Source organism: Haliotis asinina, chromosome 9, assembly GCF_037392515.1.
Source record: "Haliotis asinina isolate JCU_RB_2024 chromosome 9, JCU_Hal_asi_v2, whole genome shotgun sequence".
NCBI classification, from domain to species: Eukaryota; Metazoa; Mollusca; class Gastropoda; order Lepetellida; family Haliotidae; genus Haliotis; species Haliotis asinina.
In genome coordinates, this window is record NC_090288.1 from 874214 (window position 1) to 902063 (window position 27850).

The 27850-nt window shown below is 42.3% G+C and overlaps 1 protein-coding gene across 3 annotated transcripts; it reads left to right on the plus strand.

The window, feature by feature from the left end:
• Positions 1 to 1272: 1272 nt before the first annotated feature.
• On the plus strand, positions 1273 to 26539 carry LOC137296614 (inhibitor of nuclear factor kappa-B kinase subunit epsilon-like). Of its 3 annotated transcripts, none has more exons than XR_010957650.1 (20): positions 1278 to 1334; positions 7922 to 8199; positions 9033 to 9170; positions 10479 to 10608; positions 10728 to 10818; positions 11406 to 11499; positions 12061 to 12221; positions 15093 to 15203; positions 16422 to 16601; positions 17074 to 17276; positions 17402 to 17552; positions 18024 to 18210; positions 18902 to 19014; positions 19228 to 19344; positions 19630 to 19731; positions 19974 to 20070; positions 23348 to 23409; positions 23814 to 23885; positions 24546 to 25155; positions 25434 to 25689. XR_010957650.1 is itself a non-coding variant. In XM_067828424.1 (19 exons), the coding sequence occupies exons 2-19, from the start codon at positions 8089 to 8091 to the stop codon at positions 24601 to 24603; spliced, it is 2178 nt and encodes a 725-aa protein (XP_067684525.1). In that variant the 5' UTR covers positions 1273 to 1334; positions 7922 to 8088; the 3' UTR covers positions 24604 to 25301. The 3 variants fall into 3 exon arrangements, 1 of the variants encoding a protein (XP_067684525.1); XR_010957651.1 differs by having other exon boundaries at positions 1289 to 1334; positions 24546 to 24656; positions 25345 to 26539; XM_067828424.1 differs by lacking the exon at positions 25434 to 25689 and having other exon boundaries at positions 1273 to 1334; positions 24546 to 25301.
• Positions 26540 to 27850: the final 1311 nt, after the last annotated feature.

Consider the following 27850-nt stretch of genomic DNA (forward strand, 5'->3'; position numbering starts at 1 on the left):
TTCTCAAAGTTTTCTTTCTGTTGTACAGTGCAACCATCCCACAGTTCACAAGCATATTCAAGGTGCGATCTGTTAAATATCTTATAGATACTGTCGATTGTTGTCTGTTTAGTAAGTATTTCAGTTTCCGCATTGATGATATCATTTTTGAGCACGACTTGATAATCTGATAAGTGTGGCAAGAACATTTGCCGTTTGCCGCAACTGTTACTCCGAGATGTTTATGATTGTTTAGAAAACTGATTTGCTTCCCGTCAAAAATGTAGTTGTTCAGTTTCTTCAATCATGTAAAACAACACTGCTTCAGTTTTTTCAGGATTATATGAGACCAACCGGGTTTTGCTCCAGCTATATAATAGGTTTAAATTGGCACTGAGAGTTGTTTCAATGTCTTTAGTACTTTTCGATGATTTTCCAAGTGAGGTATCGTCAGCAAAAGGTCTTGTTACACAATCCAATTGATCAGCAAATATCGTTAACATAGACCACGAATAAAAAGGGTCCCAATACTGATCCCTGTGCGACGCCAGCTGTTAAATACCTGGGCTTGGATATAGCTCCGTTTACGAAGACGTGTTGACTGCGATCACTTATATAACACCATATCCACTGTAAAAGGTGGCCTATAATACCATACATCTCTAATTTACGAACGTGTCCTTTTTGCCACACACGATCAAAAGCTTTGGATACATCGCAAAATATCATGCAATATTTTTCTTTGCTGTCGAAAGATGTACAAATATTAAGGTAAAGTTCAATTAACTGACGGACACTTGAATGACCTGCTTGAAAGCCTGATTGATACTTATATGTAAAAGTTTGTTAACATGAAAATAGTTTCTATATACCATTCTTTCAAACAGTTTTCCTATACAACTTATTACAAAAATGGTCTATAACTGCAAACAATAGAGTGGTCACCTTTCTTATACAGTGGCGTGACATATACACTTTTCCATTTGTTTGGATACACACTATATTGCAATGACATCGCAATTACATCACACACATACATACACACACGGAGGTCACGTCTTGCGAGGCTGTCTTTTCAGACGCCCATTGAACGCAATCACTCGCTTGGTCGCAAATCAGCGACTGCAGGCAGTTTGTTCTTAACGGTAAATTGTTCAGAAGGATTACTTACACAGAGTGTATGTGTTACACTCATATAAACAGAGAATTGTTCAAGGCATGGATTAGAATGCATCACGTGACTTGAACACGTAAGGGATTTTCCAAGCGGTAAAACCCCATCTAAAAATAGCTATGTTGTCGCCGTGGAATTCATTTGGTAATCAGACTGTGGACGAAGTCATACATTGAGAAAGGTACGTATGCTTTGTTTTCACCAACTGCTCACATGTGCCACGTATGTCTGGGGACTGCGTGTTCAGTTCTGTGAGTTTGTCGGATCATCTCGACAACCATTACACGCATGCGCAAAGCTGATGTAAACAAATACAGGCAACAAGTTGAATATTCAGTTGTTCATTAGAATAAACAATGTGCAATGTACTATATGATGTTTAAGTTTAAGTGACAAACATGAACTTGCATCTAAACTTGAAAAGAAGATGTTTTTGGTGGGTTTTCTTTGCATCAACTCTCAGCGTTTTATTGATGACCAGATGTATATATTTACTCGCTGACAGGCGGAGAGCGCTGTTTGTTACATTTACTTGTCTATATGTGAGTGCTTATTGAAGGTGTTTTGTGCATGATCAGTCCAACTCCAAGTTTATACAGCCTCGGCCAAGTGTATTATCAAGAAGGAAGTAGAGCTAGTCTTTCTCCAACTCACAGTCAGGAAGTGTGATCGAGTTACAACAATGGCAGTTAGAAATAGTACATGGTCATGCTGATAGTCAGACAATCTACCAGGGAGTATTGAATGTCACAAGCCACTGCTGACTAGCATACATGACAGATAATGCTTGTGCCCTGCAGCTGGATATCTGGAATGTGTCAGGTGGATTGATAAGTTATGAGATCAATAGTACATTCACGGGTACAGTCACGCACATGGAGAACCTGCTGAGTTGTCTGCCCTTGGTAGGAGTCCCTGTGTCTGTGTAGCGGGTCACTATATCAGTGTTACGGGTGACTATACCAGTGTTACGTGTCGCTTTGTCTGTGTTACGGGTCACCATAGTTGTTACGTCCACTGTGTCAGTGTTACGCGTCACTATGTCTGTGTTACGTGTCACTGTGTCTGTGTTATGGGTCACTATGTCTGTGTTACGTGTCACTATGTCTGTGTTACCTGTCACTGGGTCTGTGTTACGTGTCACTATGTCTGTGCTACCTGTCACTATGTCTGTGTTACATGTCACTGGGTCTGTGTTACGTGTCACTATGTCTGTGCTACCTGTCACTATGTCTGTGTTATGGGTCACTGTGTCTGTGTTACGTGTCACTATGTCTGTGTTACGTGTCACTATGTCTGTGTTATGGGTCACTATGTCTGTGTTACGTGTCACTATGTCTGTGTTACGTGTCACTATGTCTGTGTTATGGGTCACTATGTCTGTGTTACGTGTCACTATGTCTGTGTTACGTGTCACGTGTCACTATGTCTGTGTTACCTGTCACTATGTCTGTGTTATGGGTCACTATGTCTGTGTTACGTGTCACTATGTCTGTGTTACCTGTCACTATGTCTGTGTTACGTGTCACTGTGTCTGTGTTATGGGTCACTATGTCTGTGTTACGTGTCACTATGTCTGTGTTACCTGTCACTGGGTCTGTGTTATGTGTCACTATGTCTGTGTTACCTGTCACTATGTCTGTGTTACGTGTCACTGTGTCTGTGTTATGGGTCACTATGTCTGTGTTACGTGTCACTATGTCTGTGTTACCTGTCACTGGGTCTGTGTTACGTGTCACTATGTCTGTGCTACCTGTCACTATGTCTGTGTTACATGTCACTGGGTCTGTGTTACGTGTCACTATGTCTGTGCTACCTGTCACTATGTCTGTGTTATGGGTCACTATGTCTGTGTTACGTGTCACTATGTCTGTGTTACGTGTCACTATGTCTGTGTTATGGGTCACTATGTCTGTGTTACGTGTCACTATGTCTGTGTTACGTGTCACTATGTCTGTGTTATGGGTCACTATGTCTGTGTTACGTGTCACTATGTCTGTGTTACGTGTCACGTGTCACTATGTCTGTGTTACCTGTCACTATGTCTGTGTTATGGGTCACTATGTCTGTGTTACCTGTCACTATGTCTGTGTTACCTGTCACTATGTCTGTGTTACCTGTCACTATGTCTGTGTTACCTGTCACTATGTCTGTGTTACCTGTCACTATGTCTGTGTTACGTGTCACTATGTCTGTGTTACCTGTCACTATGTCTGTGTTACGTGTCACTATGTCTGTGTTACCTGTCACTATGTCTGTGTTACGTGTCACTATGTCTGTGTTACCTGTCACTATGTCTGTGTTACCTGTCACTATGTCTGTGTTATCTGTCACTATGTCTGTGTTATGGGTCACTATGTCTGTGTTCCGGTCACTGAGCCTGTGTTACGGGTCACTGTGTCTCTGTAACATGGTAGGTGGAGTAGTCATATGGTTAAAGCGTCCGCTCATCACGCGGAAGATCCGGGTTCGACTCTTCACATGGGTACAATCTGTGGGACGCATTTCTGGTGTCTCCTGTTGTGATATTGCTAGAATATTGCTAAAAGCGGCGTAAAGCCATACTCACTCGCTCTTTAATGAGACAGCCAGGAATGCGGAAGGATATCGTGATGACGGCACTAAATCCATACATGCCTCGTCACTGAATCATTCATCTGGCCGATACATGCCTCGTCACTGAATCATTCATCTGGCCGATACATGCCTCGTCACTGAATCATTCATCTGGCCGATACATGCCTCGTCACTGAATCATTCATCTGGCCGATACATGCCTCGTCACTGTATCATTCATCTGGCCGATACATGCCTCGTCACTGAATCATTCATCTGGCCGATACATGCCTCGTCACTGAATCATTCATCTGGCCGATACATGCCTCGTCACTGAATCATTCATCTGGCCGATACATGCCTCGTCACTGAATCATTCATCTGGCCGATACATGCCTCGTCACTGAATCATTCATCTGGCCGATACATGCCTCGTCACTGAATAATGCAGTCCTCTACGACTCTGTTATCGATCTGTTAAATCATATAAGTAAGCGGTCCCTTCAAGGTTAAGATATGGGTATATTTCGCATGTTACTTAACTTCCAACATTGCAGTAAACGCCATACAGATCCATACACACATATAGAGATCCGTGCACATGAAGATAGTATATTCTAAGGTCGGGTGAAGATTCGTCATGGATTTCCTCCTTCTGGTCGAGTCGAAAGGGAAAGTGACGCATGGGGTTTGTTGGTTTGTTGTCTAACGTCCCACTCGGCAATACTGAAGTTGTATGGCGGCGGTCTGTTCATAATTCAGTTTGGACCAGACAATCCAGTGACCAACATCATGAGCATCAATCGGTTATTAGGATACAATGACATGACATGGCATTAGCCAAGTCAGCGAGCTTGACCACTACAACGAGGGTGACTAAAATCAAAATGTAATAATTACGTGGCTGGACTCATGACATCATAGGTTTGATTGCAGGAGTGGATATGTAAATATATGTAAGTATCCGCCCCAGTCCATAATATGTGCTGTACTGTCGGTCCTTGGTCGGGTGGGATTTTTAACCAGTGAACATTCACATTTCCTGCAGCGGTAAAGAGTAGCACCCACCCATACTTTCACCTGACTCACTGAATGACGGCACTTTGTGTGTAGGAGCCACCCATCCTTAAACCTGAATTACTGAGCACTGGTATCGCGCTGCACGAATGTCTCATACATTTTTTGAACTGAAAGGACGTGAGCTGCATGGGGGCGGTCTGTAGAGTTTGGACTAGACAACCCAGTGATCAACAGTATGAGCATCGATCTATGCAATTGGGATACGATAATATGTGTCAACCAAGTCAGCGAGTTTGACCACCAGATCCTGTTAGTCCTGTTACGACAAGGATGGGTTACTGAGGATCGATTCTAGCCCGGATCTTCAAGGGTCTTCATGTAACGACCTACAGACTGGCCACGTGCTATCGAGACGTGCAATATGTCGCATTAACGACATGATATAGACCAGGTTGTAAAGTCACAATGTGTGACAAGAGTTCCGCCGTGTACCATAGCTTAGACTTTAACAGTTGGTACGGTACTGGATATATTAAACCCTGACTGGAGCTGTGCACGTGATAACTTCCTGCTCCAGGTGTCACCGGGATTGCGGATATCGCGCGCTCCCACTGCGCAGTACAACACCAGGATCTGTGACGTTAAAAAATCCCCGAAAACACCCTACATACAAATACAGCGCTTTAAAAACTGGATTGTTCAGTGTAAAACACACAAAAAATCCCTCTAAGGACCATGGGGACTTGCATTACTTTTGATATCTGCATGGACCCTAGCTGGATTTACACAATCCCTCAGCCATTGGCTTTTAGGTAGAGAATTAGCCATACATTAAAATGACAAAAATACTGTGATTAAAAACCTGAAAAACTTACATCAATTGTTTTGGGACTTACGTACACTCTCAGGAGGACAATAATAATGTTACGGTACTTTGAGGGTACAGCCACTACAAAACGAGTTACTTATTTAAACTTCCAATGATAAAAAACTCAGATCTAATCCTTTTAAAAATGCAATAATTAAATGAGAACTGGTACTGTTAAAAAGATCCTCCATAATTCTTGATTTTTTATGGTTGTCCTTTGTGGTGGAATGCTCAGCACAGTCAGGCAAAATATGCTTGACCGTGATTCTTTCATCACAAGGGATGCAGAACGGAGGATCCTCACCTTTTAATATGTATTCGTGCGTGTATCTTGTGTCGCCAATGCCACATCGTCGGATGATGACCTCTTCAAATCTGGACTGACAACCGAAGGAGGTATAAGCAATGTAGGATTTTATTTCATGTAATTTATTCCTACCAACGTGAGCGTCCCACTTCTTCTGCATCAGAGCACGGATATAAGTTCTAATGTTGGTTTTGTAATCAGAGTATGGAATAAGAAGTGGTGTTACAGATTTGTTAAGTGCTGCCTTGGCAGCAAAATCAGCCATTGAGAGAGGGGGGGGGGGGGGGGGGGAGAGGGAGAGAGAGAGAGAGAGACGCTATGGCCAGGTAACTCGTGAACTGACTAAATACACGTTATCTTAAAGGGTTATGTAAAACACGATGTACGGCACCTGTGGCTGTTAGCGCGCACAGTGTCCTATAGTGTCAATATGTGCGCTACAAAAATGCACATATTATTATCATTACTACAACACGTAAACACACGCACTCCCACTTTCTCTTTCCCCAGGTACCTCACGTCGCGTCAATACAAGCTTTTGTAGCAGCCACTGTCTATGATCACAACTGTTGACAGCAGCTTGACTTCACACAGTGTGGACATGGAAAACCCAGTCTATTTATAGCTCTGATGGCATTGTGCTTCCCAGTGACGTGATTGATCTGTCTATTGATATTTGCAACAATATGTGACCATTGTTTCCAACATTTGTTTCACAAAGCTTTACAAACTTCCTCATTGAAGTAAGATGAAATTATACTTTCTTCAGGGAAAGTAGACACCAGGCACGCCTAGTTACACAACATGCATCGGCAACTAATACATTCATAGATTATAGCTATTTCATATTTACAATCATTTTCAATCAAGATAATTGTATTCTTTCCAAGGTTAGAGAGGCCAGGCACTCATCAGGGTACTTCTGTATCTAAACGCCCTCAGTAAAACATTCAAGGTGGCCTTTGGACGTGTTGTTAGATACGCCTGGCAACGTTGTTGGTCTGCAGACGTCACATGTCTATAGAACGTTAAAGTGACATTACAGGTGTGTCAGAAGTATCCCCAGTCTCGTGATCGGGGCCTTGATTTTCGATGCTCTTTTAGTGATAAGAGAGGCGTAAGTGCTATACATTAACATTAACTTACGACTACGCCAAGAGAGCTTCGAAAATCTAGACCCTGAGTGAGTGAGTGAGTGAGTATGGTTTTCCTTGATTTCGTATCAATATTCTAGCAACATCACAGAAGCTGTCCAACAGGTATAGAATAAACATGTAATCGTCTATCAGATGGTTTTGTTCTGAAATGAAAGCAAAACTTACATTCTCAATTACACTGGAAACCGAAAGTGGGCTATTTTCCGGGAACAGTAATGGCAGGCCTTTCACGCCTCTCCCATAAATTAATTTTAACGGTTTAACGACTAGCCTGACTTTGGGTTCAAGCACATGTTCTGAAGCAAATACCACTTATGTGGAAACAATTGCAGGGTGATATGTCACAGGGCTGATCTGCTTCCTTGTATAGAAGACGTGCACGCTCATGCATTCCCCATATAGTCACGTGGATGGCAAGTGTTGGGCGGGTATTCCCAACATTCCTAGATACAGGTACACAGCCCTGTATATATGTATACAGGTACACAGCCCTGTATATATGTATACAAGTACACAGCCCTGTATATATGTATACAAGTACACAGCCCTGTATATATGTATACAGGTACACAGCCCTGTATATATGTACATATATCACTACATTCAGTAATCTTAATCTGTAACACTATCACACATCTATCTGAGGCGATTATCTGTCTTTTGTCCTGTCCAAGTTTTGGTGTTTATGTACAGCAGACGGGTATATTATATAAATTGTGTAAAACCTCACTCACTCACTCCTGTGGCAACTGTTTAGTGACGTGAACGGACTGACGTATAGATGTATCTCAGAGATCGCTGCCACCACAGTGATTGAATGATCAGCCATGTGTAATGTGCAATGAATCTTTATTTTTCAGACAGAATGACTGCGGTGCCACAGGTAAAGTAACAGGTCTTGCGGTGCTTTGCGCATCAGTCAAGACTAGTCTCCTCACAAGTTGAGGAGGGGTAATAGATACTGGTGAGGATCAACGACCCCCTGACATGCGTGGACCCCGTGCTGCGACTACTACAACTCTACACAATGCTGCGAGTCACAGAGGGCACTTTTGGTCAAACCACAAGGCATATCTTCTTCACTAAAAATAAAATTGGCACGGGAGCCTCGAGCGACGTTTTCATCGGCGTTGAAAAAGTAAGATTTGCTGGCTTGCATATCAGAGTAATTCCAGCGTAGTTGAGTGAGCAAGGTCGTAAAATAGATTGTTAATAGACAGGTTGTTGTATGTATCATAGACAAGTTGTTATATATGTCATAGACAAGTTGTTATATATGTCATAGACAAGTTGTTATATAAGTCATAGACAGGTTGTTATATATGTCATAGACAAGTTGTTATATATGTCATAGACAAGTTGTTATATATGTCATAGACAGGTTGTTATATATGTCATAGACAGGTTGTTATATATGTCATAGACAGGTTGTATGTATCATAGACAAGTTGTTATATATGTCATAGACAGGTTGTTGTATGTATCATAGACAGGTTGTTATATATGTCATAGACAGGTTGTTATATATGTCATAGACAGGTTGTTATATATGTCATAGACAGGTTGTTATATATGTCATAGACAGGTTGTTATATATGTCATAGACAGGTTGTTATATATGTCATAGACAGGTTGTTATATATGTCATAGACATACCTATAGACAACATCACAAATATGCTTTTACAACCATTGGTTTTTTTAGATTTAATAATGGAATTACTTTAATGACAAAATCTTTTCATAACTCATACTCTTATAAAATGATTCCCCCAAAACATTTACTGTTGGCATGACTTTTCTCAAAGTCTGTGTTAATCCGTGTTTTTTTGTGTGGACATTGTGCCGTGCATATAGATGGGTACTAGAAAGGTTCATGACAGCAGGTGGCACGCGCACCTTGGTTGTCAACTTCATATTTTATGTCGCTGACGTTGACGCCATCAGTACACATGCTGTTTGTCTTTGAAAGGCGACGGGCGACACTCATGCACTGAAAATCTTCAAGGATGCCCAGTGGAGCAACTCGCAAGAAAACATTCGTGAAGTTGAAGCTTTGACGAAAATGTCCCATCGAAACATTGTGGGATATTTTAGACGAGAAGAGGAGGTGAGTACTTCCGAAATTTTTGAAACAAACTGTCAACTGGATAACGTGGAACATATAGTCTCGTTCGATATATGTCACTGTCTTATTTATATCCTAGGGTTACACAATAACTTGCTTCATCTAGGATGTCTGTTGACTCGGTACATTGCATACTAATAATATGCCCACGTTTATTGCTCCAAACTCCACTCACGAGGTGAATGCTCTTAGCGCTGACAGTCAAAGCAGGCATATTATTACCCCTGATAACCCAAGCTGCCTGTTAGGTGCTAGAAGGTTATAGTTACATGACTTATCCCACCGGGTACCCATTTTCTGCTGGATGACCAGAGGCAATTTTGATCAAACTCGCTCGCCTAAGGTGAGATCACATGTATCACATTTGCTTCGTTGTGGGGCAGGACTCGAGTCAGACAAACCGACTCGAGTCAAGCTGCCAAATACGGTCACCAGTCCAAGGACTGTCCAAGCTGAACGCTGCATACCTTCAGCTGATTTGTGACCTGAGCTCCATGCACATGACTACAAACCACCACATACATCCACGATATCTCAAGGATATACGTTGTGATGTATGCATCTACGGGTTTGCGCGATAATTGCATTACCTCCCTTTCGTTGGCTCCCAATTCTTACGGTAGCGTATCAACTAAGCCATCGTTACAAATGAGCTTGTAAGTATCAACAAAGATAGCTGTCGCAGCTTGGAACGTTTATTTGCATTGTGACTCGGATTTGGTTTTCAATCATACAGGTCCGAAACTTTACAAGAAATATATGCAAGATTCCTTCTACCTCTTCAGATGACCTCTGCATGATTTATGTTGTCCAGTTTAATCGGTTAGATAGTTTAAAAAAAACGAAAGTGAGTTGAGATCGGTACGCTCAATGTCCCAGTGTAGACATCTGATTTGTAAAAAGCCAGCCGAGGGGGGTAATGCAGGGTATAGTGGAGACTTATCGGAAAGTATACCCTAGAGATATGGGCACATTAGGGGTCACGGTGGGTTAAGGGTAGACTCAGTATATTGGGGGGTCAATTGGGGTCAAGGATAGATTGAGTGTCACGTGATCATGTGTGGGTAAAGTGTTGTTTTCTGGGACGGTTTAGTGGTGTCACGGGCCTGTGGCGTTGGATCAGTAGGTGACATGAGAAATACCTGCAAAACTGTAGTAAAGGTTTAGATTGATCAGTAGGTGACATGAGAAATACCTGCAAAACTGTAGTAAAGGTTTAGATTGATGCTCATGCTATTGCCCATGTCTAAAGGTTGTCTGTGTGTTTTGATGTCAGCTATGTTTTGCTAGTATGGTACAGGTAAAAGTGTTCTGGTGATGGAGTATTGCTCGGGAGGAAGTCTGCACTCCTTTCTCCAGCAGCCAGAGTATATGAATGGCCTTGATGACAAACAGTTCTTCATCTTTCTAAGCGACACGTGTAAGTATTAGTTTAGGCCGCTACTACTGTTGTGACTTTGCCGCCATTAAGAACCGTTCGAAAGATCGGTCGACAGGTTGGTCAGTGATGGTGTAATGGTCAGTGTGGTGTTCACGCAGGTCAAGGATGGAAGTATCTCCGACAGCGTGGCTTTGTCCACCGCGACATCAAGCCAGGAAACATACTGAGGGACCAGAAGCCAGATTCTAGGTATGTATGACACTCAGTTCTAGGTATGTATGACACTCAGTTCTAGGTATGTATGACACTCAGTTCTAGGTGTGTATGACACTCAGTTCTAGGTGTGTATGACACTCAGTTCTAGGTATGTATGACACTCAGTTCTAGGTGTGTATGACACTCAGTTCTAGGTGTGTATGACACTCAGTTCTAGGTATGTATGACACTCAGTTCTAGGTGTGTATGACACTCAGTTCTAGGTATGTATGTCACTCAGTTCTAGGTATGTATGACGCTCAGTTCTAGGTATGTATGACACTCAGTTCTAGGTATGTATGACACTCAGTTCTAGGTATGTATGACACTCAGTTCTAGGTATGTATGACACTCAGTTCTAGGTATGAGTGTCAAGGTATGTATGACATTCAGTTCTAGGTATGTATGACACTCAGTTCTAGGTGTGTATGACAGGTTGTACCGTTATCAAACGCGTCAACGCGGGCCCATGTTCCTCGTATCGTCTGAGATCGGTTTGAGGAACAACTGCAACGTTAGCATAGCAATATATGTGAGTTCCTAGTACAGTGAAATCACTTACGGAGTTCTTTCCCTTGTAGTGTGGTCTACAAGTTGGCTGACTTCGGGGCCAGCAAGAGAGTTGACCAGGACAATGGCGAGTTTATGTCCCTCGCTGGCACCGAGGAGTATCTCGTAAGTATTAATCGACGCCGTGGTGTTAAGAACCAGATGCGTGCAATGTGCCTTAAATCCCTCACAGAGGTGAAATACCGCTGGAAGCGGGGTAAAATCTAGAGCTGCCTCTCAAAACAGCTGCATGCACACAGTAACGTAAAACGTCTCGTCTGCGGTGCATTTCTACAACAATATACTGAACTGTGTTTTCCAAGGAGCAGACAGTTTCATAAATAGTCACTCATTGCCCCTCTACCGTGTCTCAATAAAACAATAACTAGATGACTGGACTGAAAGGAACTCATACCCAAGAATGTTTGCGATTGCCACAGTTCATCTCGCGTTCACTCACAAAACTTCATGCATCTCCAGTTTGTAACGACATAGGTCCATAAGTGCAGCTAAAAGATCTAAATGCCACTGTTTTCAAGAAAAATACTGAAACATTCTCTTTATGACGTCATTGATTCTCAGATGTACACAGGAGATGGAACAGTATGATATTTGCTGATTTCAAGCATTTCTATCATCATCATCATCATCATCATCATCATCATCATTTTGTATTCCTTTCTATAGCATCCAGCGATGTATGAAAAGGCCTTTATGGGTACAGGTGCCAATACGGTGTTCGACGAGTCTGCAGATCTGTGGAGCCTCGGCGTCACCATCTACCACGCCTGCACCGGCGACATCCCCTTCAAACCTTACGGCGGTGTCCGCAAGAATCGGAGTGTTATGTGAGTGCCACTTATAAGATAATACTCAAAAGCAGTTGGGGGACACCGATAAATTTATGCTTAAAATCGTGTGCGGTAAATTCGTTGTTAGTAAGTCTTAAGAAATGGAAAAAAATTCCGACATTTCATATGGAGAGCAAGTGGCGATATAAAAAATGTGACTGGTGTCAAAACTGGAACTCAAGGCTTGAGTTGAAGACTCTAGCAGCGATACATGCAACGCAACGACGTCTCATAGAGGTCACCAGAGTCTGTAATGTGTTCTGCAGGATAGCCTGCCACTCTTGGGTCAACCACTGAGCTAGCTCACGCAGGTGGAGGGTGATTGTCTCTAACACGTCTGGCTAACAGGTCACATGCATGGTCAGGAGGATAAGCTGGCCAGTCCATCCGAGTGACTTAGTTCTGTCGAAGAAAGTCATTGACTATGCATGCTAGGTGTGGCCTAGCATTGTTTGTAAACTGCCTGTGTGCCTATTCCATGAAGACAAGGAATCACAAGTGGTCCCAGAATCTCATCCATGTGCCAAACGGCATTAAGATTCCCGTTGATGACGTACAGGTTGGTTCTGCGATGGAATGAGAACTCCATAACACCACACTGTCTCCGCAAAAACGATTATGTTCACGGACGTTCATGTCAGCAAAACTTTCCCCAGATCGTCTGTAGACAAGATCACGTCCGTCATTGTGCTGCCATGCCCACTGTCGGTGATGTCATGCCCGCTGTCGGTGATGCCATGCCCACTGTCGGTGATGTCATGCCCGCTGTCGGTGATGCCATGCCCACTGTCGGTGATGTCATGTCCACTGTCGGTGATGCCATGCCCACTGTCGGTGATGCCATGCCCACTGTCGGTGATGTCATGTCCACTGTCGGTGATGCCATGCCCACTGTCGGTGATGTCATGTCCACTGTCGGTGATGCTATGCCCGCTGTCGGTGATGTCATGTCCACTGTCGGTGATGCTCTGCCCGCTGTCGGTGATGTCATGTCCACTGTCGGTGATGCCATGCCCGCTGTCGGTGGTGTCATGTCCACTGTCGGTGATGTCATGTCCACTGTCGGTGATGCCATGCCCACTGTCGGTGATGTCATGCCCACTGTCGGTGATGCCATGCCCACTGTCGGTGATGTCATGTCCACTGTCGGTGATGCCATGCCCACTGTCGGTGATGTCATGCCCACTGTCGGTGATGCTATGCCCGCTGTCGGTGATGTCATGTCCACTGTCGGTGATGCCATGCCCGCTGTCGGTGGTGTCATGTCCACTGTCGGTGATGTCATGTGCACTGTCGGTGATGCCATGCCCGCTGTCGGTGATGCCATGCCCGCTGTCGGTGATGTCATGTCCACTGTCGGTGATGCCATGCCCGCTGTCGGTGATGCCATGCCCGCTGTCGGTGATGCCATGCCCACTGTCGGTGATGTCATGTCCACTGTCGGTGATGCCATGCCCGCTGTCGGTGATGCCATGCCCGCTGTCGGTGATGCCATGCCCACTGTCGGTGATGTCATGTCCACTGTCGGTGATGTCATGTCCACTGTCGGTGATGCCATGCCCGCTGTCGGTGGTGTCAAGCCCGCTGTAGGTGGTGTCTCTGGCACCTCTGTGACATGGAAGGAGACATCGTCTAACAGCCTGACGTCGGGACCGAAGGTTTTCCTGCCTCAGATGCTTCCTGGCGGTCTAGTCACGGACGTTAGTGCCTGTAGCAGGTGTCGTCGAAGATGGTTGGCGGTGACGGTTCTACTCCTCAATGCCTCCACAGCGACGTACCGGTCTTCTCTTAAAGTTGTCGCACGAGGGCGTCCTGACCTTGGTCTCTCACGTACTGTCTGGGTCAGTTGGAAGCGTTGCCGTAACCTACAGATGACGGATGGACTCACACGCAACCTTCGAGCAGCTTCCCACTGTGAAACCCCCGCATTTCTCCAGCCAATGGCTCTAGCTCGGTCTTCAGTATTGAGATGTCTACGTTGTGGCATGTTGAAAACAGTTACAACTGACCTTTTGAAAGATATGGCCCATATTTAGACTGCGGTTAATGACAGCATGGTTGGTCCATATTTAGGTTGGGGATAATCACGTTCCGGTTAGTCCATGTTCAGATTTGCGATAATCACGGTATGGTTGGTCCATCGTTAGGTTGATGATAAGTCACGATATGGTTGGTCCATGTTTAGGTTGATGATAAGTCACGATATGGCTGGTCCATGTTTAGGTTGATGATAAATCACGACATGGCTGGTCCATGTTTAGGTTGATGATAAATCACGACATGGCTGGTCCATGTTTAGGTTGATGATAAATCACGACATGGCTGGTCCATGTTTAGGTTGATGATAAATCACGATATGGCTGGTCCATGTTTAGGTTGATGATAAGTCACGATATGGCTGGTCCATGTTTAGGTTGATGATAAATCACGACATGGCTGGTCCATGTTTAGGTTGATGATAAATCACGACATGGCTGGTCCATGTTTAGGTTGATGATAAATCACGACATGGCTGGTCCATGTTTAGGTTGATGATAAGTCACGATATGGCTGGTCCATGTTTAGGTTGATGATAAATCACGACATGGCTGGTCCATGTTTAGGTTGATGATAAATCACGACATGGCTGGTCCATGTTTAGGTTGATGATAAATCACGATATGGCTGGTCCATGTTTAGGTTGATGATAAATCACGACATGGCTGGTCCATGTTTAGGTTGATGATAAATCACGATATGGCTGGTCCATGTTTAGGTTGATGATAAATCACGATATGGCTGGTCCATGTTTAGGTTGATGATAAATCACGACATGGCTTGTCCATGTTTAGGTTCAAGATAATCGCAATATGTTTGATCCATTTCCAGGTTCATGATGATCACATGTAAACCATCAGGGACGATATCAGGAGAACAACGCTCGCCCTCTGAAGATATAAGGTGGAAAAAGACCCTCCCAGTCACGTGTAATCTGTCACCGTGAGTAACCACGTCACCACCCTTCGTCACTGTCACCTTGCCCGTTAAGGCTACTGTCAGTTGAATACACACGTCACAGCGATTCAGATGATATGATGCAGATTGCTACGCACGTACACATACACACAAACAGGAAGGCGCATATAGACAGGCGTATTCAGACATGCAGACACAGAGACACACAGACGAACAGAAAAAAGGTCAGGGTTGGGTTAGGGTTAAGATTATATTTTTTTCCATTCATTGATTGACATTTTCCTTCATAGGTTCCCAAACATTTTCTATTTGATGTAGGCCAGGGCAATAGCTTGACCAATCTGATAATGATATATTTTGGGTGCGGAACCAGGCCTATGAAAGCTTTGAACTATGATTTGGTCCGCTCACTGTTCATATTCCCTTCATATACACAGAGGGGCGTTACCCCTATCACAGATATGTCTCCCCCACACGTTAAATTTAGGACTGTACTTTGGGCGATGATTCAAAGGTTTTTCAGTTTGTTTGGTCCAGAATTTAAATGTTTTAGGAGACAGCCACACAGAAGTTTCATCTGAAAAAGTCACAGAATTTCTAAGCTGTCATAGTTCTACCTGTCTCCTTACAGACGGCCATAGTTCCTCTAGCAGTCATATCCAGCCAAACTGTTTCGTTTGTTTTTGAAACAAGACTACCAAGCTTGGTGCCACCGACAAGTCAATTATCTGCGCCTCCCTGATGCTCAATGCCATATCCATTTGCAATATTTTTTCAAAACACGATCATCAGAGGACAAATGGATGCCTGTTCTACTTGAAATCAGTTTAGCTGATCTGATGTCCATATAAAACTCTAAAATCAGCCTTCTCTTCTCTAAATCATTCATACTCTGAAAATGTCTCTTGCTGGCAAGTAAACAAAGGGTGAAAACTCTTCACGAACTAATGGAAAGTGATTAACAGAGTTGCCTCTCTTGAATGGAAGCAAGACCTTTATAACTGGTCAAGGTTTCTTTTATTCCTAAAATTCCCAGTAATTTATGGTCATGCTATATTATTGTTACATATAACAACTTCTATAGAAACGGGGGTGATGCTTGGTTTTATGTGCATAGATACAGAGCCTGTTGAACTATTTTAGCTCTGGACTCAGGGAGCTGGACACCACGAGGAAGACCGATAATACAACTTGGATATCACAACTTGGATATCATAACTTGGATATCATAACTTCTTTCAGAACTATCCGAGACAGGACAGCGTCCATTATTGCTGGTCTGTTAGAAGCAGATCGGTGTCGACAGTGGACGTTCCAGACTCTAGAGGACAGTGTGCAGCGGCTGGTCAGTCTGAAGAAGTTCACAGTAATCAGCGCGGAAGATGCGGCACTTCACAACATCTATACCTCACAATCGCCAAGGTATTGTTTTTTGCTAACAGAGGAAGCTTGTCCATAACTCTCCACTGCGTATGTGTACGGCCCCGAAGATCATGATATTCTACCTATATGTCTTTGTGTACGGAATTTTATTAGATGGCAGGAGGGTCGTATAATAATCCTATCGACCAACAATATATTTGTTGACATTATTTTTCTAGCATAAACTGGAAAAAATCGTCTTTTACTCCAGCAGCCTCCTCACGACATTTCTGAGGCATCGCGTGGTCTTCTAGGAGCCTGCTCAATTAACGACAAGTTAATGGTAAAGTTGTCTTAATGTTTATGTTGTACCAGAATACAAGAGTTCAAGTAGATCAGGGTATGAAAGTCCTCTTAGTCGATGGCGATGTGTCATATGAGATTTGTTGTAAGTGTTCATTGAGATGTTTCTTCCATATGCCATTTCTACAAATGAAAGCATCTAAAATGTTTTAAACATTTTCATTGTCAGCATGTCCGAGCTTCAAGAAGCCATTGCCATGGCAACGGAGGTTCCAGCTCCACACCAAATGCTCTTCCATCGTGATCAGCGCCTGTGGGAAGTGGTCAGTGCTAGTTATCTGTTAACGTCAGTCAACTCAGATGAAGAAGAACCAATCATCTTAGTCAACAAATACGAATCCGAGGAGGAGGGTCGCTCCAGCGGAACTCTAGGTACATCTCTGCGTAGTCTCCGCGAACCACGACATATCAGTACAGATTCAGACACTGCCCAATAATTCCCTTAGTACATTCCAGCTATACAGGCGGTATAATTGTGGTTTATTGTGTTTTGCCAGACCAACCACCAACGTTTGGATCCCGTCCTTCTGTGGATTGTGACACGAAGACAGCGTCTAATATCTGTGTGTTTGTATTTCGTCTCCTCCTGCAAGTGGTCGCCTCAGCCAGAGTTGAGAAGGGTCAGAACCGAGCTGAGCTGTCACTCTGGTAGGGACCTTCATCTCCCGAAGCCCATGACCAGTTGAATACAAGCGATAACATTCTTCCTATAACCAGAAGAAACGTATACAGAAAATACCTCCAGTATCTCTCGAGCAATTTCAAACAATTAAGACACCAGGTTTTTCGCAAAGATTAGCAGTGAAAACAGAAGACAGGTGACTTCACTGGCGTGGCGTGCAAATCACCGTTATGATGGCCGACCATGCTCTGGGATGTTTGTTTGAACATGTCCTGTAACCCTTTAAAGATATGTTCTCCCTGTGTGTTAAAGTGACTGACATATTTACTAGAAATGCTGCGAATGTTTTAGTGATCCATTCTATGATGCTATTACATTTTGTTTTTAACCTCCAGTGTGACATTTTGGCATTTAACGTGTTAACGCAACAGCGCGAGGCGTGCAGATGTTTAAATAACACTGTCAGAAAGGCTAACTTGTCTGTGTTCATGTTTCAGGTCCTACATAAAATATTTGCTGCAAACGGTTGAAAAGAAGTTCCGTGTTTTGTCAGAAACGTGCCAGGAGAAGAAGTCCCGCTTTGAACTGATGAGATCTTACGAATCGACAAGGAAGGAAATCAGCCGTGAATATGACACTACACTATCACAGAGCACAAACACAGCGAAACAGTTGATATGTACAGTAGGTGTACGCTTTATACTTATGATACTTATAGTACGGGATACTGATGATATATACTGTACTAAACACTGAATAAGTAGTGAATACATGAAGTCATGGTGCCCTACATACGAACCTGTCCCGGGAAAACAGCAGCCATGCCGACCTAGTAATGTAAACACCTAAATCCACTACAGGTCATCTAGTCAAACACTGGCAAGTTACACATCGCCATAACGCGGTTTGTGTGGGGGAAATCACTTGAAAATGTTAATTCCCAAAGTATACAACAAATACAATCAGTGATACCATGTCACGTTATTGTATTGTGAAAACCTAGAGAAATTCTGTTGATAATAGCCACTTACTTAGGTTAAGGACACAGACTCATTTCACGTACATGACTCTCAACTGTTTTTTAAGTTACATGAATGACATACATCGGTGACTTCTGATCTTTTCTAAAGGTCATCATGTTCATCTCTAACGACACCACCTCCTCCCATAAAACCTGCTGATAACAGTAAGATGTTGTTGATAGTATTCACTGTGCTGATGATCCGCGGCAGTAGTCGGGGGTTCGAATCTGGCAACAATGGGGCGCGACTTAAACACGCAATATACGCTGCATACAAGCACGGGTGTACATGTTCTGGCGGAATTAAAATAACTTTATTCCCTGATATCTGGAATATATTGTTTTCTTCTCCAGATCCATAGGAAACTTTGTCTGTTGAAGAAAGAAGTGTGTACATTTAGAACAAAGCTGAACGAACATTTCGAATCACCGGCCGTGAACTCGGAGAGTTTCTATCAGTCTGAAAGGTACTAGAATTTATATCGTTCAGTTATTGTATCAGCCAAAATTGCGTTAGGGCGACAACAATAATGGACTAGATATGTTCTTACGTTGTACAACAATATATCTGTACGAGGAAAGAGTAGAACTGTCAGGTCACTGTTTGATGACAGATTATTGTGGAGTCGTAATTATTTCGTCATTGTGTATTTCAACTTCACATTTTTGTATTTATTCAGTACCAGTATGCTGAAAAGTGTGTTTGAAGAAACCAAAACCATTTTACGAAGAATCCGAAGCAGGAAAACTTTACTTCCGCTTCCGGAGTGTGAGGAACTTATGCACAAGAAGGACAGGTGAATGAATATGTGTTGGCAGACAGAAGAGTAGAACACAAACAGATGCAACTAAGTGTACAAGATCAGGGCTGTTTTCTTTTCCTTGCTGTTCTAAGCAAGCGGGGCACAATCCACGTCAAAACAGTGTCATACCAATAGTTTGGTGCACAAAATTAAAGAGTAAAACGATTGTAGGGGAGCAGCTGGGCTCCCTGCGGCCCTGGGGATCATGTACTGTACCTGTATGTCTTTGTTTGTGACGTAATCACTTCCAGCCTACTCAGTGCTGACCTTGGTTTCCAGGAGAGACTTAGAACAGCTGTGCCAACAAAGCATATCTTACTGGCGAACCCACCAGATGCGTCACAAACACCCGTCACATCTCAAGTTCAAGGAATTCAAGAGGTAAATGTATAATCCTGATAAAAACACAGTTGTCCTGAAATATACATACAAGCAAGCACGACAGTTCTATGACGTGTACTATGGCGTGTGACAAAACCCATTTCATTCTCTGAAAACAGTGGTTTCTGATTTTGCAAGACGGAAATTATTCCAGTTTCTGCAAGTTTTAACACAGGCCTGGGGCGAGCATGTACATCATTGTCTGTGCAGTACTGGCAGTCACGTGGTATCTTGTATCTCAGGTTGTACTTGGAGTATCAAGAAAGGTTGCTGTATTTCCACAAGACGCTCGAGGATCTAGAGGTGGAGAGTGCAGTTTTAACTGAACAACTTAATGAGGTAACTAATTAGTCTCGTGCATGTTGTCAGACCATATTTTCTGAATGCCACTTCGAGAAGATATGTGGCTTATAACTTGAAATGCATATTTCCAGTTGTCTCTGAGTCAGTGTTTCATTCAACATATCACATTCCATTTTAATGTTCCGTTACAAGGAAACGCAGGACCCCGTAACAAAACTGCTAGTAATTATGTAAGAAGGTAATGCTGAGACACATGATTATGTAAGCATGTAATGCTGAGACACATAATTATGTAAGAAGGTAATGCTGAGACACATGATTATGTAAGAAGGTAATGTTGAGACACATGATTATGTAAGCAGGTAATGTTGAGACACATGATTATGTAAGAAAGTAATGCTGAGACACATAATTATGTAAGAAGGTAATGCTGAGACACATAATTATGTAAGAAGGTAATGTTGAGACACATGATTACGTAAGAAGGTAATGCTGAGACACATGATTATGTAAGAAGGTAATGCTGAGACACATGATTATGTAAGCATGTAATGTGGAGACACATGATTATGTAAGAAGGTAATGTTGAGACACATGATTATGTAAGCATGTAATGCTGAGACACATAATTATGTAAGAAAGTAATGCTGAGGCACATGATTATGTAAGAAGGTAATGCTGAGGCACAGGATTATGTAAGAAGGTAATGTTGAGACACACGATTATGTAAGCATGTAATGTTGAGACACATGATTATGTAAGCATGTAATGCTGAGACATAATTATGTAAGAAGGTAATGCTGAGACACATGATTATGTAAGCACGTAATGCTGAGACACATGATTATGTAAGCATGTAATGTTGAGACACATAATTATGTAAGAAGGTAATGCTGAAACACATGATTATGTAAGAAGGTAATGCTGAGGCACATGATTATTTAAGCATGTAATGTTGAGACACATGATTATGTAAGAAGGTAATACTGAGGCACATAATTATGTAAGAAGGTAATGCTGAGACACATGATTATGTAAGCATGTAATGTTGAGACACATGATTATGTAAGCATGTAATGTTGAGACACATGATTATGTAAGCATGTAATGCTGAGACACATAATTATGTAAGAAGGTAATGCTGAGACACATGATTGTGTAAGCATTTAATACTGAGACACATGATTATGTAAGCATGTAATGTTGAGACACATGATTATGTAAGCATGTAATGCTGAGACACATAATTATGTAAGAAGGTAATGTTGAGGCACATGATTATGTAAGCAGGTAATGCTGAGACACATGATTATGTAAGAAGGTAATGCTGAGACACACGATTATGTAAGCATGTAATGTTGAGACACATGATTATGTAAGCATGTAGTGCTGAGACACATAATTATGTAAGAAGGTGATGCTGAGACACATGATTATGTAAGAAGGTAATGCTGAGGCACATGATTATGTAAGCAGGTAATGCTGAGACACATGATTATGTAAGAAGGTAATGCTGAGACACATAATTATGTAAGCATGTAATGTTGAGACACATGATTATGTAAGCATGTAATGCTGAGACACATAATTATGTAAGAAGGTAATGCTGAGACACATGATTATGTAAGAAGGTAATGCTGAGACACATGATTGTGTAAGAAGGTAATGCTGAGACACATAATTATGTAAGAGGGTGATGCTGAGACACATAATTATGTAAGAAGGTAATGTTGAGACACATGATTATGTAAGCATGTAATGCTGAGACACATAATTATGTAAGAAGGTAATGTTGAGGCACATGATTATGTAAGCAGGTAATGCTGAGACACATGATTATGTAAGAAGGTAATGCTGAGACACACGATTATGTAAGCATGTAATGTTGAGACACATGATTATGTAAGCATGTAATGCTGAGACACATAATTATGTAAGAAGGTAATGCTGAGACACATGATTATGTAAGAAGGTAATGCTGAGGCACATGATTATGTAAGCAGGTAATGCTGAGACACATAATTATGTAAGAAGGTAATGCTGAGACACACGATTATGTAAGCATGTAATGTTGAGACACATGATTATGTAAGCATGTAATGCTGAGACACATAATTATGTAAGAAGGTAATGCTGAGACACATGATTATGTAAGAAGGTAATGCTGAGACACATGATTGTGTAAGAAGGTAATGCTGAGACACATAATTATGTAAGAAGGTGATGCTGAGACACATAATTATGTAAGAAGGTAATGCTGAGACACATGATTATGTAAGAAGGTAATGTTGAGGCACATGATTATGTAAGCATGTAATGTTGAGACACATAATTATGTAAGAAGGTAATGCTGAGACACATAATTTTATCGCACCTGAGACATAATTGTCGTTTTTTGATTGGCTAAGCTCTCGTCTGAGATTTTCAATGTACCTCACTTACAAGCGAGGGACACGGCAATGTAGCCGATGCCAATGGCAACCCATTCGGTACTTCGTGGTAGTACTTCTTTAGCTCAAATAATACTGAATAACGCGTGATGCACGGAAATGTCTTATGAGTGCAAATCGACAGAAGGGTGATAACTCAAAATCAGCTGCAAAATCAAGCGATAGCTTCGGAAAGATTTGCCTCTTATTCCAATAATTAGATTTTTAGAAAACGTTCAAATGTAGTCCCTGTGAATGAAAAGAAGGGGAATTACACAGCGGCGATTTTACTTAGACAATAGCTAAGGGGAAAACAGTACGTAGCAAGATTCGAATCTCTTGATTCACACAGGAGGGCTGAAGTGCAGGATCCGATCATAGGCGCTCGACTCGCTCGTATGTTTAGGCCATACTTATAAATGTGTCCGAGTTGAGCGCCTTGACCCGATACTCATGCTTCAAACTGTTCCAAAATAACATTGAGGTGTTCAGTAAGATAAATACGTTGTAGGTAATGTTGAGACACATGATTATGTAAGTTGGTAATGCTGAGACACATGATTATGTAAGTTGGTAATGCTGAGACACATGATTATGTAAGTAGGTAATGTTGAGACACATGATTATGTAAGTTGGTAATGTTGAGACACATGATTATGTAAGTTGGTAATGCTGAGACACATGATTATGTAAGTAGGTAATGTTGAGACACATGATTATGTAAGTTGGTAATGTTGTGGTGCAGTTACGTAAGTAGGTAATATTGAGACACCAAAGTATGTAAGTATGTAATGTGGAGACACATAATTATGTAAGAAGGTAATGTTGAGACATTGACTTGAGAAGGTCAACAACTAACTAAAGATGGTGTGTTTGTGTTGCAGTTTTGGAAATCGTCAGACATTGCTTGGAAACATATTGCTTCAAGTATTGCCACGTTGTTTGAGTAAGTATATTTCCTGGCAGACGAGTGCTTTGTGGGTTTTTGCTAGTTGTGCCTGTTGATTGGAAAAGGTTAGTCACGACAGGGCGTTACTGGCACCATGGCAGACATTGTGGGTGATAGTTGTTCGACAAGGCGTTACTGGGACCATGGCAGACATTGTGGGTGATAGTTGTTCGACAAGGCGTTACTGGGACCATGGCAGACATTGTGGGTGATAGTTGTGCGACAGGGCCTGTGTGGATCTAAGGCTTGTTATGTAGGAGTGTTTGGGGGGTAACGAAAGGTGTGAACCGGTTGAATATGCAATATTATTGTCTGTCTTCTAAATCACACTCTACTACAACTTTGATACAAGTGTACAAATAGTGTTCAACACATGTTATAACTCAGTCACTCGTTTGTAGATGTGATCCAGCCCCGCTACCACAGCACAGTGTCAGGCAGCTGACAGAAGAATGCGAAAGCAATAAAAAACGGTTTGTTATTTATTTCAATAAATATTTCCACTACCGTGAATATACCTTTCCTGTAAACAGTCACCATTTTCTAGTCCATTGTTTGGATCTTGATCGGCTGAAATATATGTTGGTGACATTGTTGGAGTATTAAATTTATATCTTATAGGTGGCCATTGTCCACAAATTCACAGTGCTACACAACTGAAAAGGTTGCTTACGCTAGTATGTTGTTATACTGTCACTGGGTTCTCTGACAATACCCTGGTCGTTTTCCTCAAAATTTGAGCATATAATTAACTCAATCTCCGGAAGACCAAAACAATATGCCGGAAGAAATTTGAAATCCTGGTCGCTTCAACAGGGAAGATGAAAATTCATGTAAGAGTGTAGTTCGCACAACATTGCTGTGTTCCCCGACCAAGGACGATTAAACCCTGCAGAGGCAGTTGGTATTCAACAACCAACAACGGGGTGTGGGGGTTAATCCTATCGTTATATCACAGTAGCGTACGATGATGTTCATAATGTCAGTCACTAGGATATCAAAGCTGGAATGTATTGAAGGAAATCCGCCCTAGAGCTTGATTTTTGTCGAGTTACACATTCAACAAGCAGGATGCAGCAGGATGCGTTGCATCACTAGAAGCAGATGGTCATGGATTCTTATTGTCTTTGTAGGTTTAGGGACCTCATGGATCATCTGCCGGAACTGGAGGTGCTCAACATTGATGTCTAAATACATATCGACATGCGTGTTCTATAGAAAGACTCTGACATATGGACATACAAGTGCGTGATCACTTTCCGCATATGTTGTCGTGTGTGTTTAATGTGGAGTGTTGTCGACAAGCTGGCATACATATTTGCCGTTTATTGGCTGGACATATGTAAACTTAAAAGCTATGCAAAAAGCAAATCTGTGATATAATCTGTTGACAATAGTGTACTGACTCTGTGTATTTGACAGCAAAACACTCTCCGTCAGACAATAAACGTGACGAGCCACGTACCTCCCGAAACAGATGTGTCGCTTAAGTCTGTGTATCAGCTTGCGATGTGCGGGTCGTACCGTAATAAACAATGTATAGGCCTACAAGTATCAACAGGCTGATCTCGGATGGAACCTTATCAAGATCCATCCTAAACTGTGCATCCACAGCCAGACAGTCAATGCGAAGCAAGACTTCCCGTATGCCTGACCTGGTACAGGTCCTGTGCTTGGATATTTGATCTGTGGCTGAAACCGGACGTAAACAAAATGGCGATGCTCTCAGAAGAAATAACGCATGTTGGTAGTTGTATCACTGGCGTCTGACCGGAATTATTATGATTCAGATTCATTTTGATTCAACCACTGTGAAAGTGTATGATCTTAAAAGCTTAGACTGTTATGGTAACTGATTGAGTCTTTTGTCTAATAAATAATGTTAATTATAACTGCCTTATCCATAGTGACTAACATGTTTTACATTAACAGAAAGACTGAAAGGGAAAGTCACACTTCTTCAGAACATCCACTTTTCTCTTCCTCTCAGCCACATTCAAAACTGAACTCACTTTTGACAGGAGACAATAGTGTCTTACCCGAGATGGCACAGAAGAAGAACAGATGTCTGTCCCTTTCATAATCAAGATGGGTTGGGAATGAAAAGGAACACGAAAGTTTAGACATGAGCCATCAATACTTGTCATTTCAGAACACCTAGAGTGTCTGCATTTGTGAGACCCACCAACTGATGTTAATGACCTTTCTGAATTGTGTAATGGAACTGACGAGTCCTCTTAACCAGCACGCTCCTGTAACTAAAAACAAAGTTGGTAACTGAAGATGTTCTGGTTTTTTTTGTGATCAAGGAAATCTGTTGGCTGAATGTTTGTGTCGTTAGGCAGTCAGCACTGGCGTAATGGCAGCTGAGGTATAGAGACACATCTACAGATGTGCTATAAACACTCCAGAAAGGGTGTAACGTCACATCTTGTTCGTGTCATCACATATCAGATACAGATGTCGAGGCGCTGTGGATTAAAACATGTCGAGGTTCACAGCTATACAAGTGCCACTGTGGATGAACACATCGAGGTTCACAGTTATGTGCAGCCAGCTAGAATGTCCAACCTGAACACCAAAGGTCTGCAAAGGAGGTTACTCTAGATCAAGATCAGGTCATCCGATATGCGAGCGCCAATTTTGCAACATAGTATTTCATGTTCAAAATGCACTGACGCATGATAATATTGATTAACATCTCAACTACTGCATGACTCCGGGTGTGCTATGGACGTGCACAGACACCGCTCCCAAACAGGCTAACAACAAGACAGGGAGCAACATGTTCCCACGCTAACGCCTGTCACAAACACATGCAAATATTTCTACTATTTCATTGAAAATTTATATATGATTACCATCAGCGTGTGTGTCCGTATCTCACATGTCACATATTTGGAGTAGAGGTGTGGATTGTGATCGTTCAGGACACACAACTGTTCGTATACATAGTATATGTTATTCAAGGAAACAGACGGGAGTACATAGGTCTTTATTTAGTTTTTGTATGCCCTCGCAACTGAAGTCTAACACGATGTGTACAGAAGTTAACACGATGCGTACAGAATTTAACACTTGTTATTTTGGGATTAGACCTTTTCATTAAAGTACAGATTTTAATACTTTTGTGAGGTTGAGTCCCATCTGTGTTTGGACGCCGCACCCCCAGAGTGATCCCACTTTTACTGAGTTACAAAGCTCATACAGCTGACCTTCTACATGGTATTGTGTCTTCATTGGCAGAATGTGTGCAATGTGTGAACTATGTCCTCCCCGATCATCACAGTGGTTGAAGTCTGTAGGAATGCGTTATCCACTAATATGAGCTATGTCACACCAGCATGCACCGCTCACCCCACAAACCCGCGATTGCCCGTGGCCTTCACCCAATCGTGACCACTGATGCTGCTAGATGGTGATTATTATTATTATTGTCATTGACCTTATTATTACTCTTATTTAATAGTAGCTGTACGATGTTTGAGTCTACTGCCGTTCTTTGTGCACTTTTGTATTGAGTTGCATTACAACGTCTAACTGGCAGTCTAAGTAAGCTTAGTCTGAGTCTAACAAACCCTGTAGAAGGTCGCGTCAGGTAACCTTTGAGCGACCTATGACCGTCCAATCAAACGCGTGACGGTTAAATAGATTTAACCAGTCAGACAACGGCTACTACTTAGGGATCGGAGGGACTTACAAAATATTCAGGTCACTGACTCAGATCTTTCCACAAACAAAAATCCGCACATAACACCCTTAACTAACCTACAGTATATATGATTTGGGGTTTCTGTTGACATGGTTACATCGACCCATAACCGTCCAGTCAGCGGTCTTCGCCAACCCTGTTGTCCACTTGTGTTGTCCTCCTCAGCTGCACACCTCATGCACTCTACATCAACTCTTATAATAGAATGTATAATTATGCACTTAAACATATTCTTTCGCTTAGACATAGTGACATTATTCATATTAATTATGTTTAGAGTGAGTGTTCGTCTTAATTTATCTGACATCGTCCAACTAAAGCGATCAAATGTTTATCATTTAGAACTGCCTGATGTCTCAGTTAGGCAGCCAGTGGCTGGACAAAACAAAACCGGCCTCGGTTACAAGCGCAAAAGGAAGTGGAGTATTTTTGTCAACTTTGTTGCTTTCCTCCAAAGGAAACAGTCGTCGTGTAGCTGGATGCAGCACAAGGCGGAGACATTGTGGTGAGGACATCCGTGGTTCTGTGTTAAGTCACTGTCGGGTGTTACTGGGACCAACTTAACAAAGAAGCGGTAACAGCAAAGAGTTCATGTCCAAGTACGCCCCTCCACCAAGTCACAATCATCTCTGGAGACCTAGTGGATCTGCACCGAAGTACGCCCCTCCACCAAGTCACAATCATCTCTGGAGACCTAGTGGATCTGCACCGAAGTACGCCCCTCCG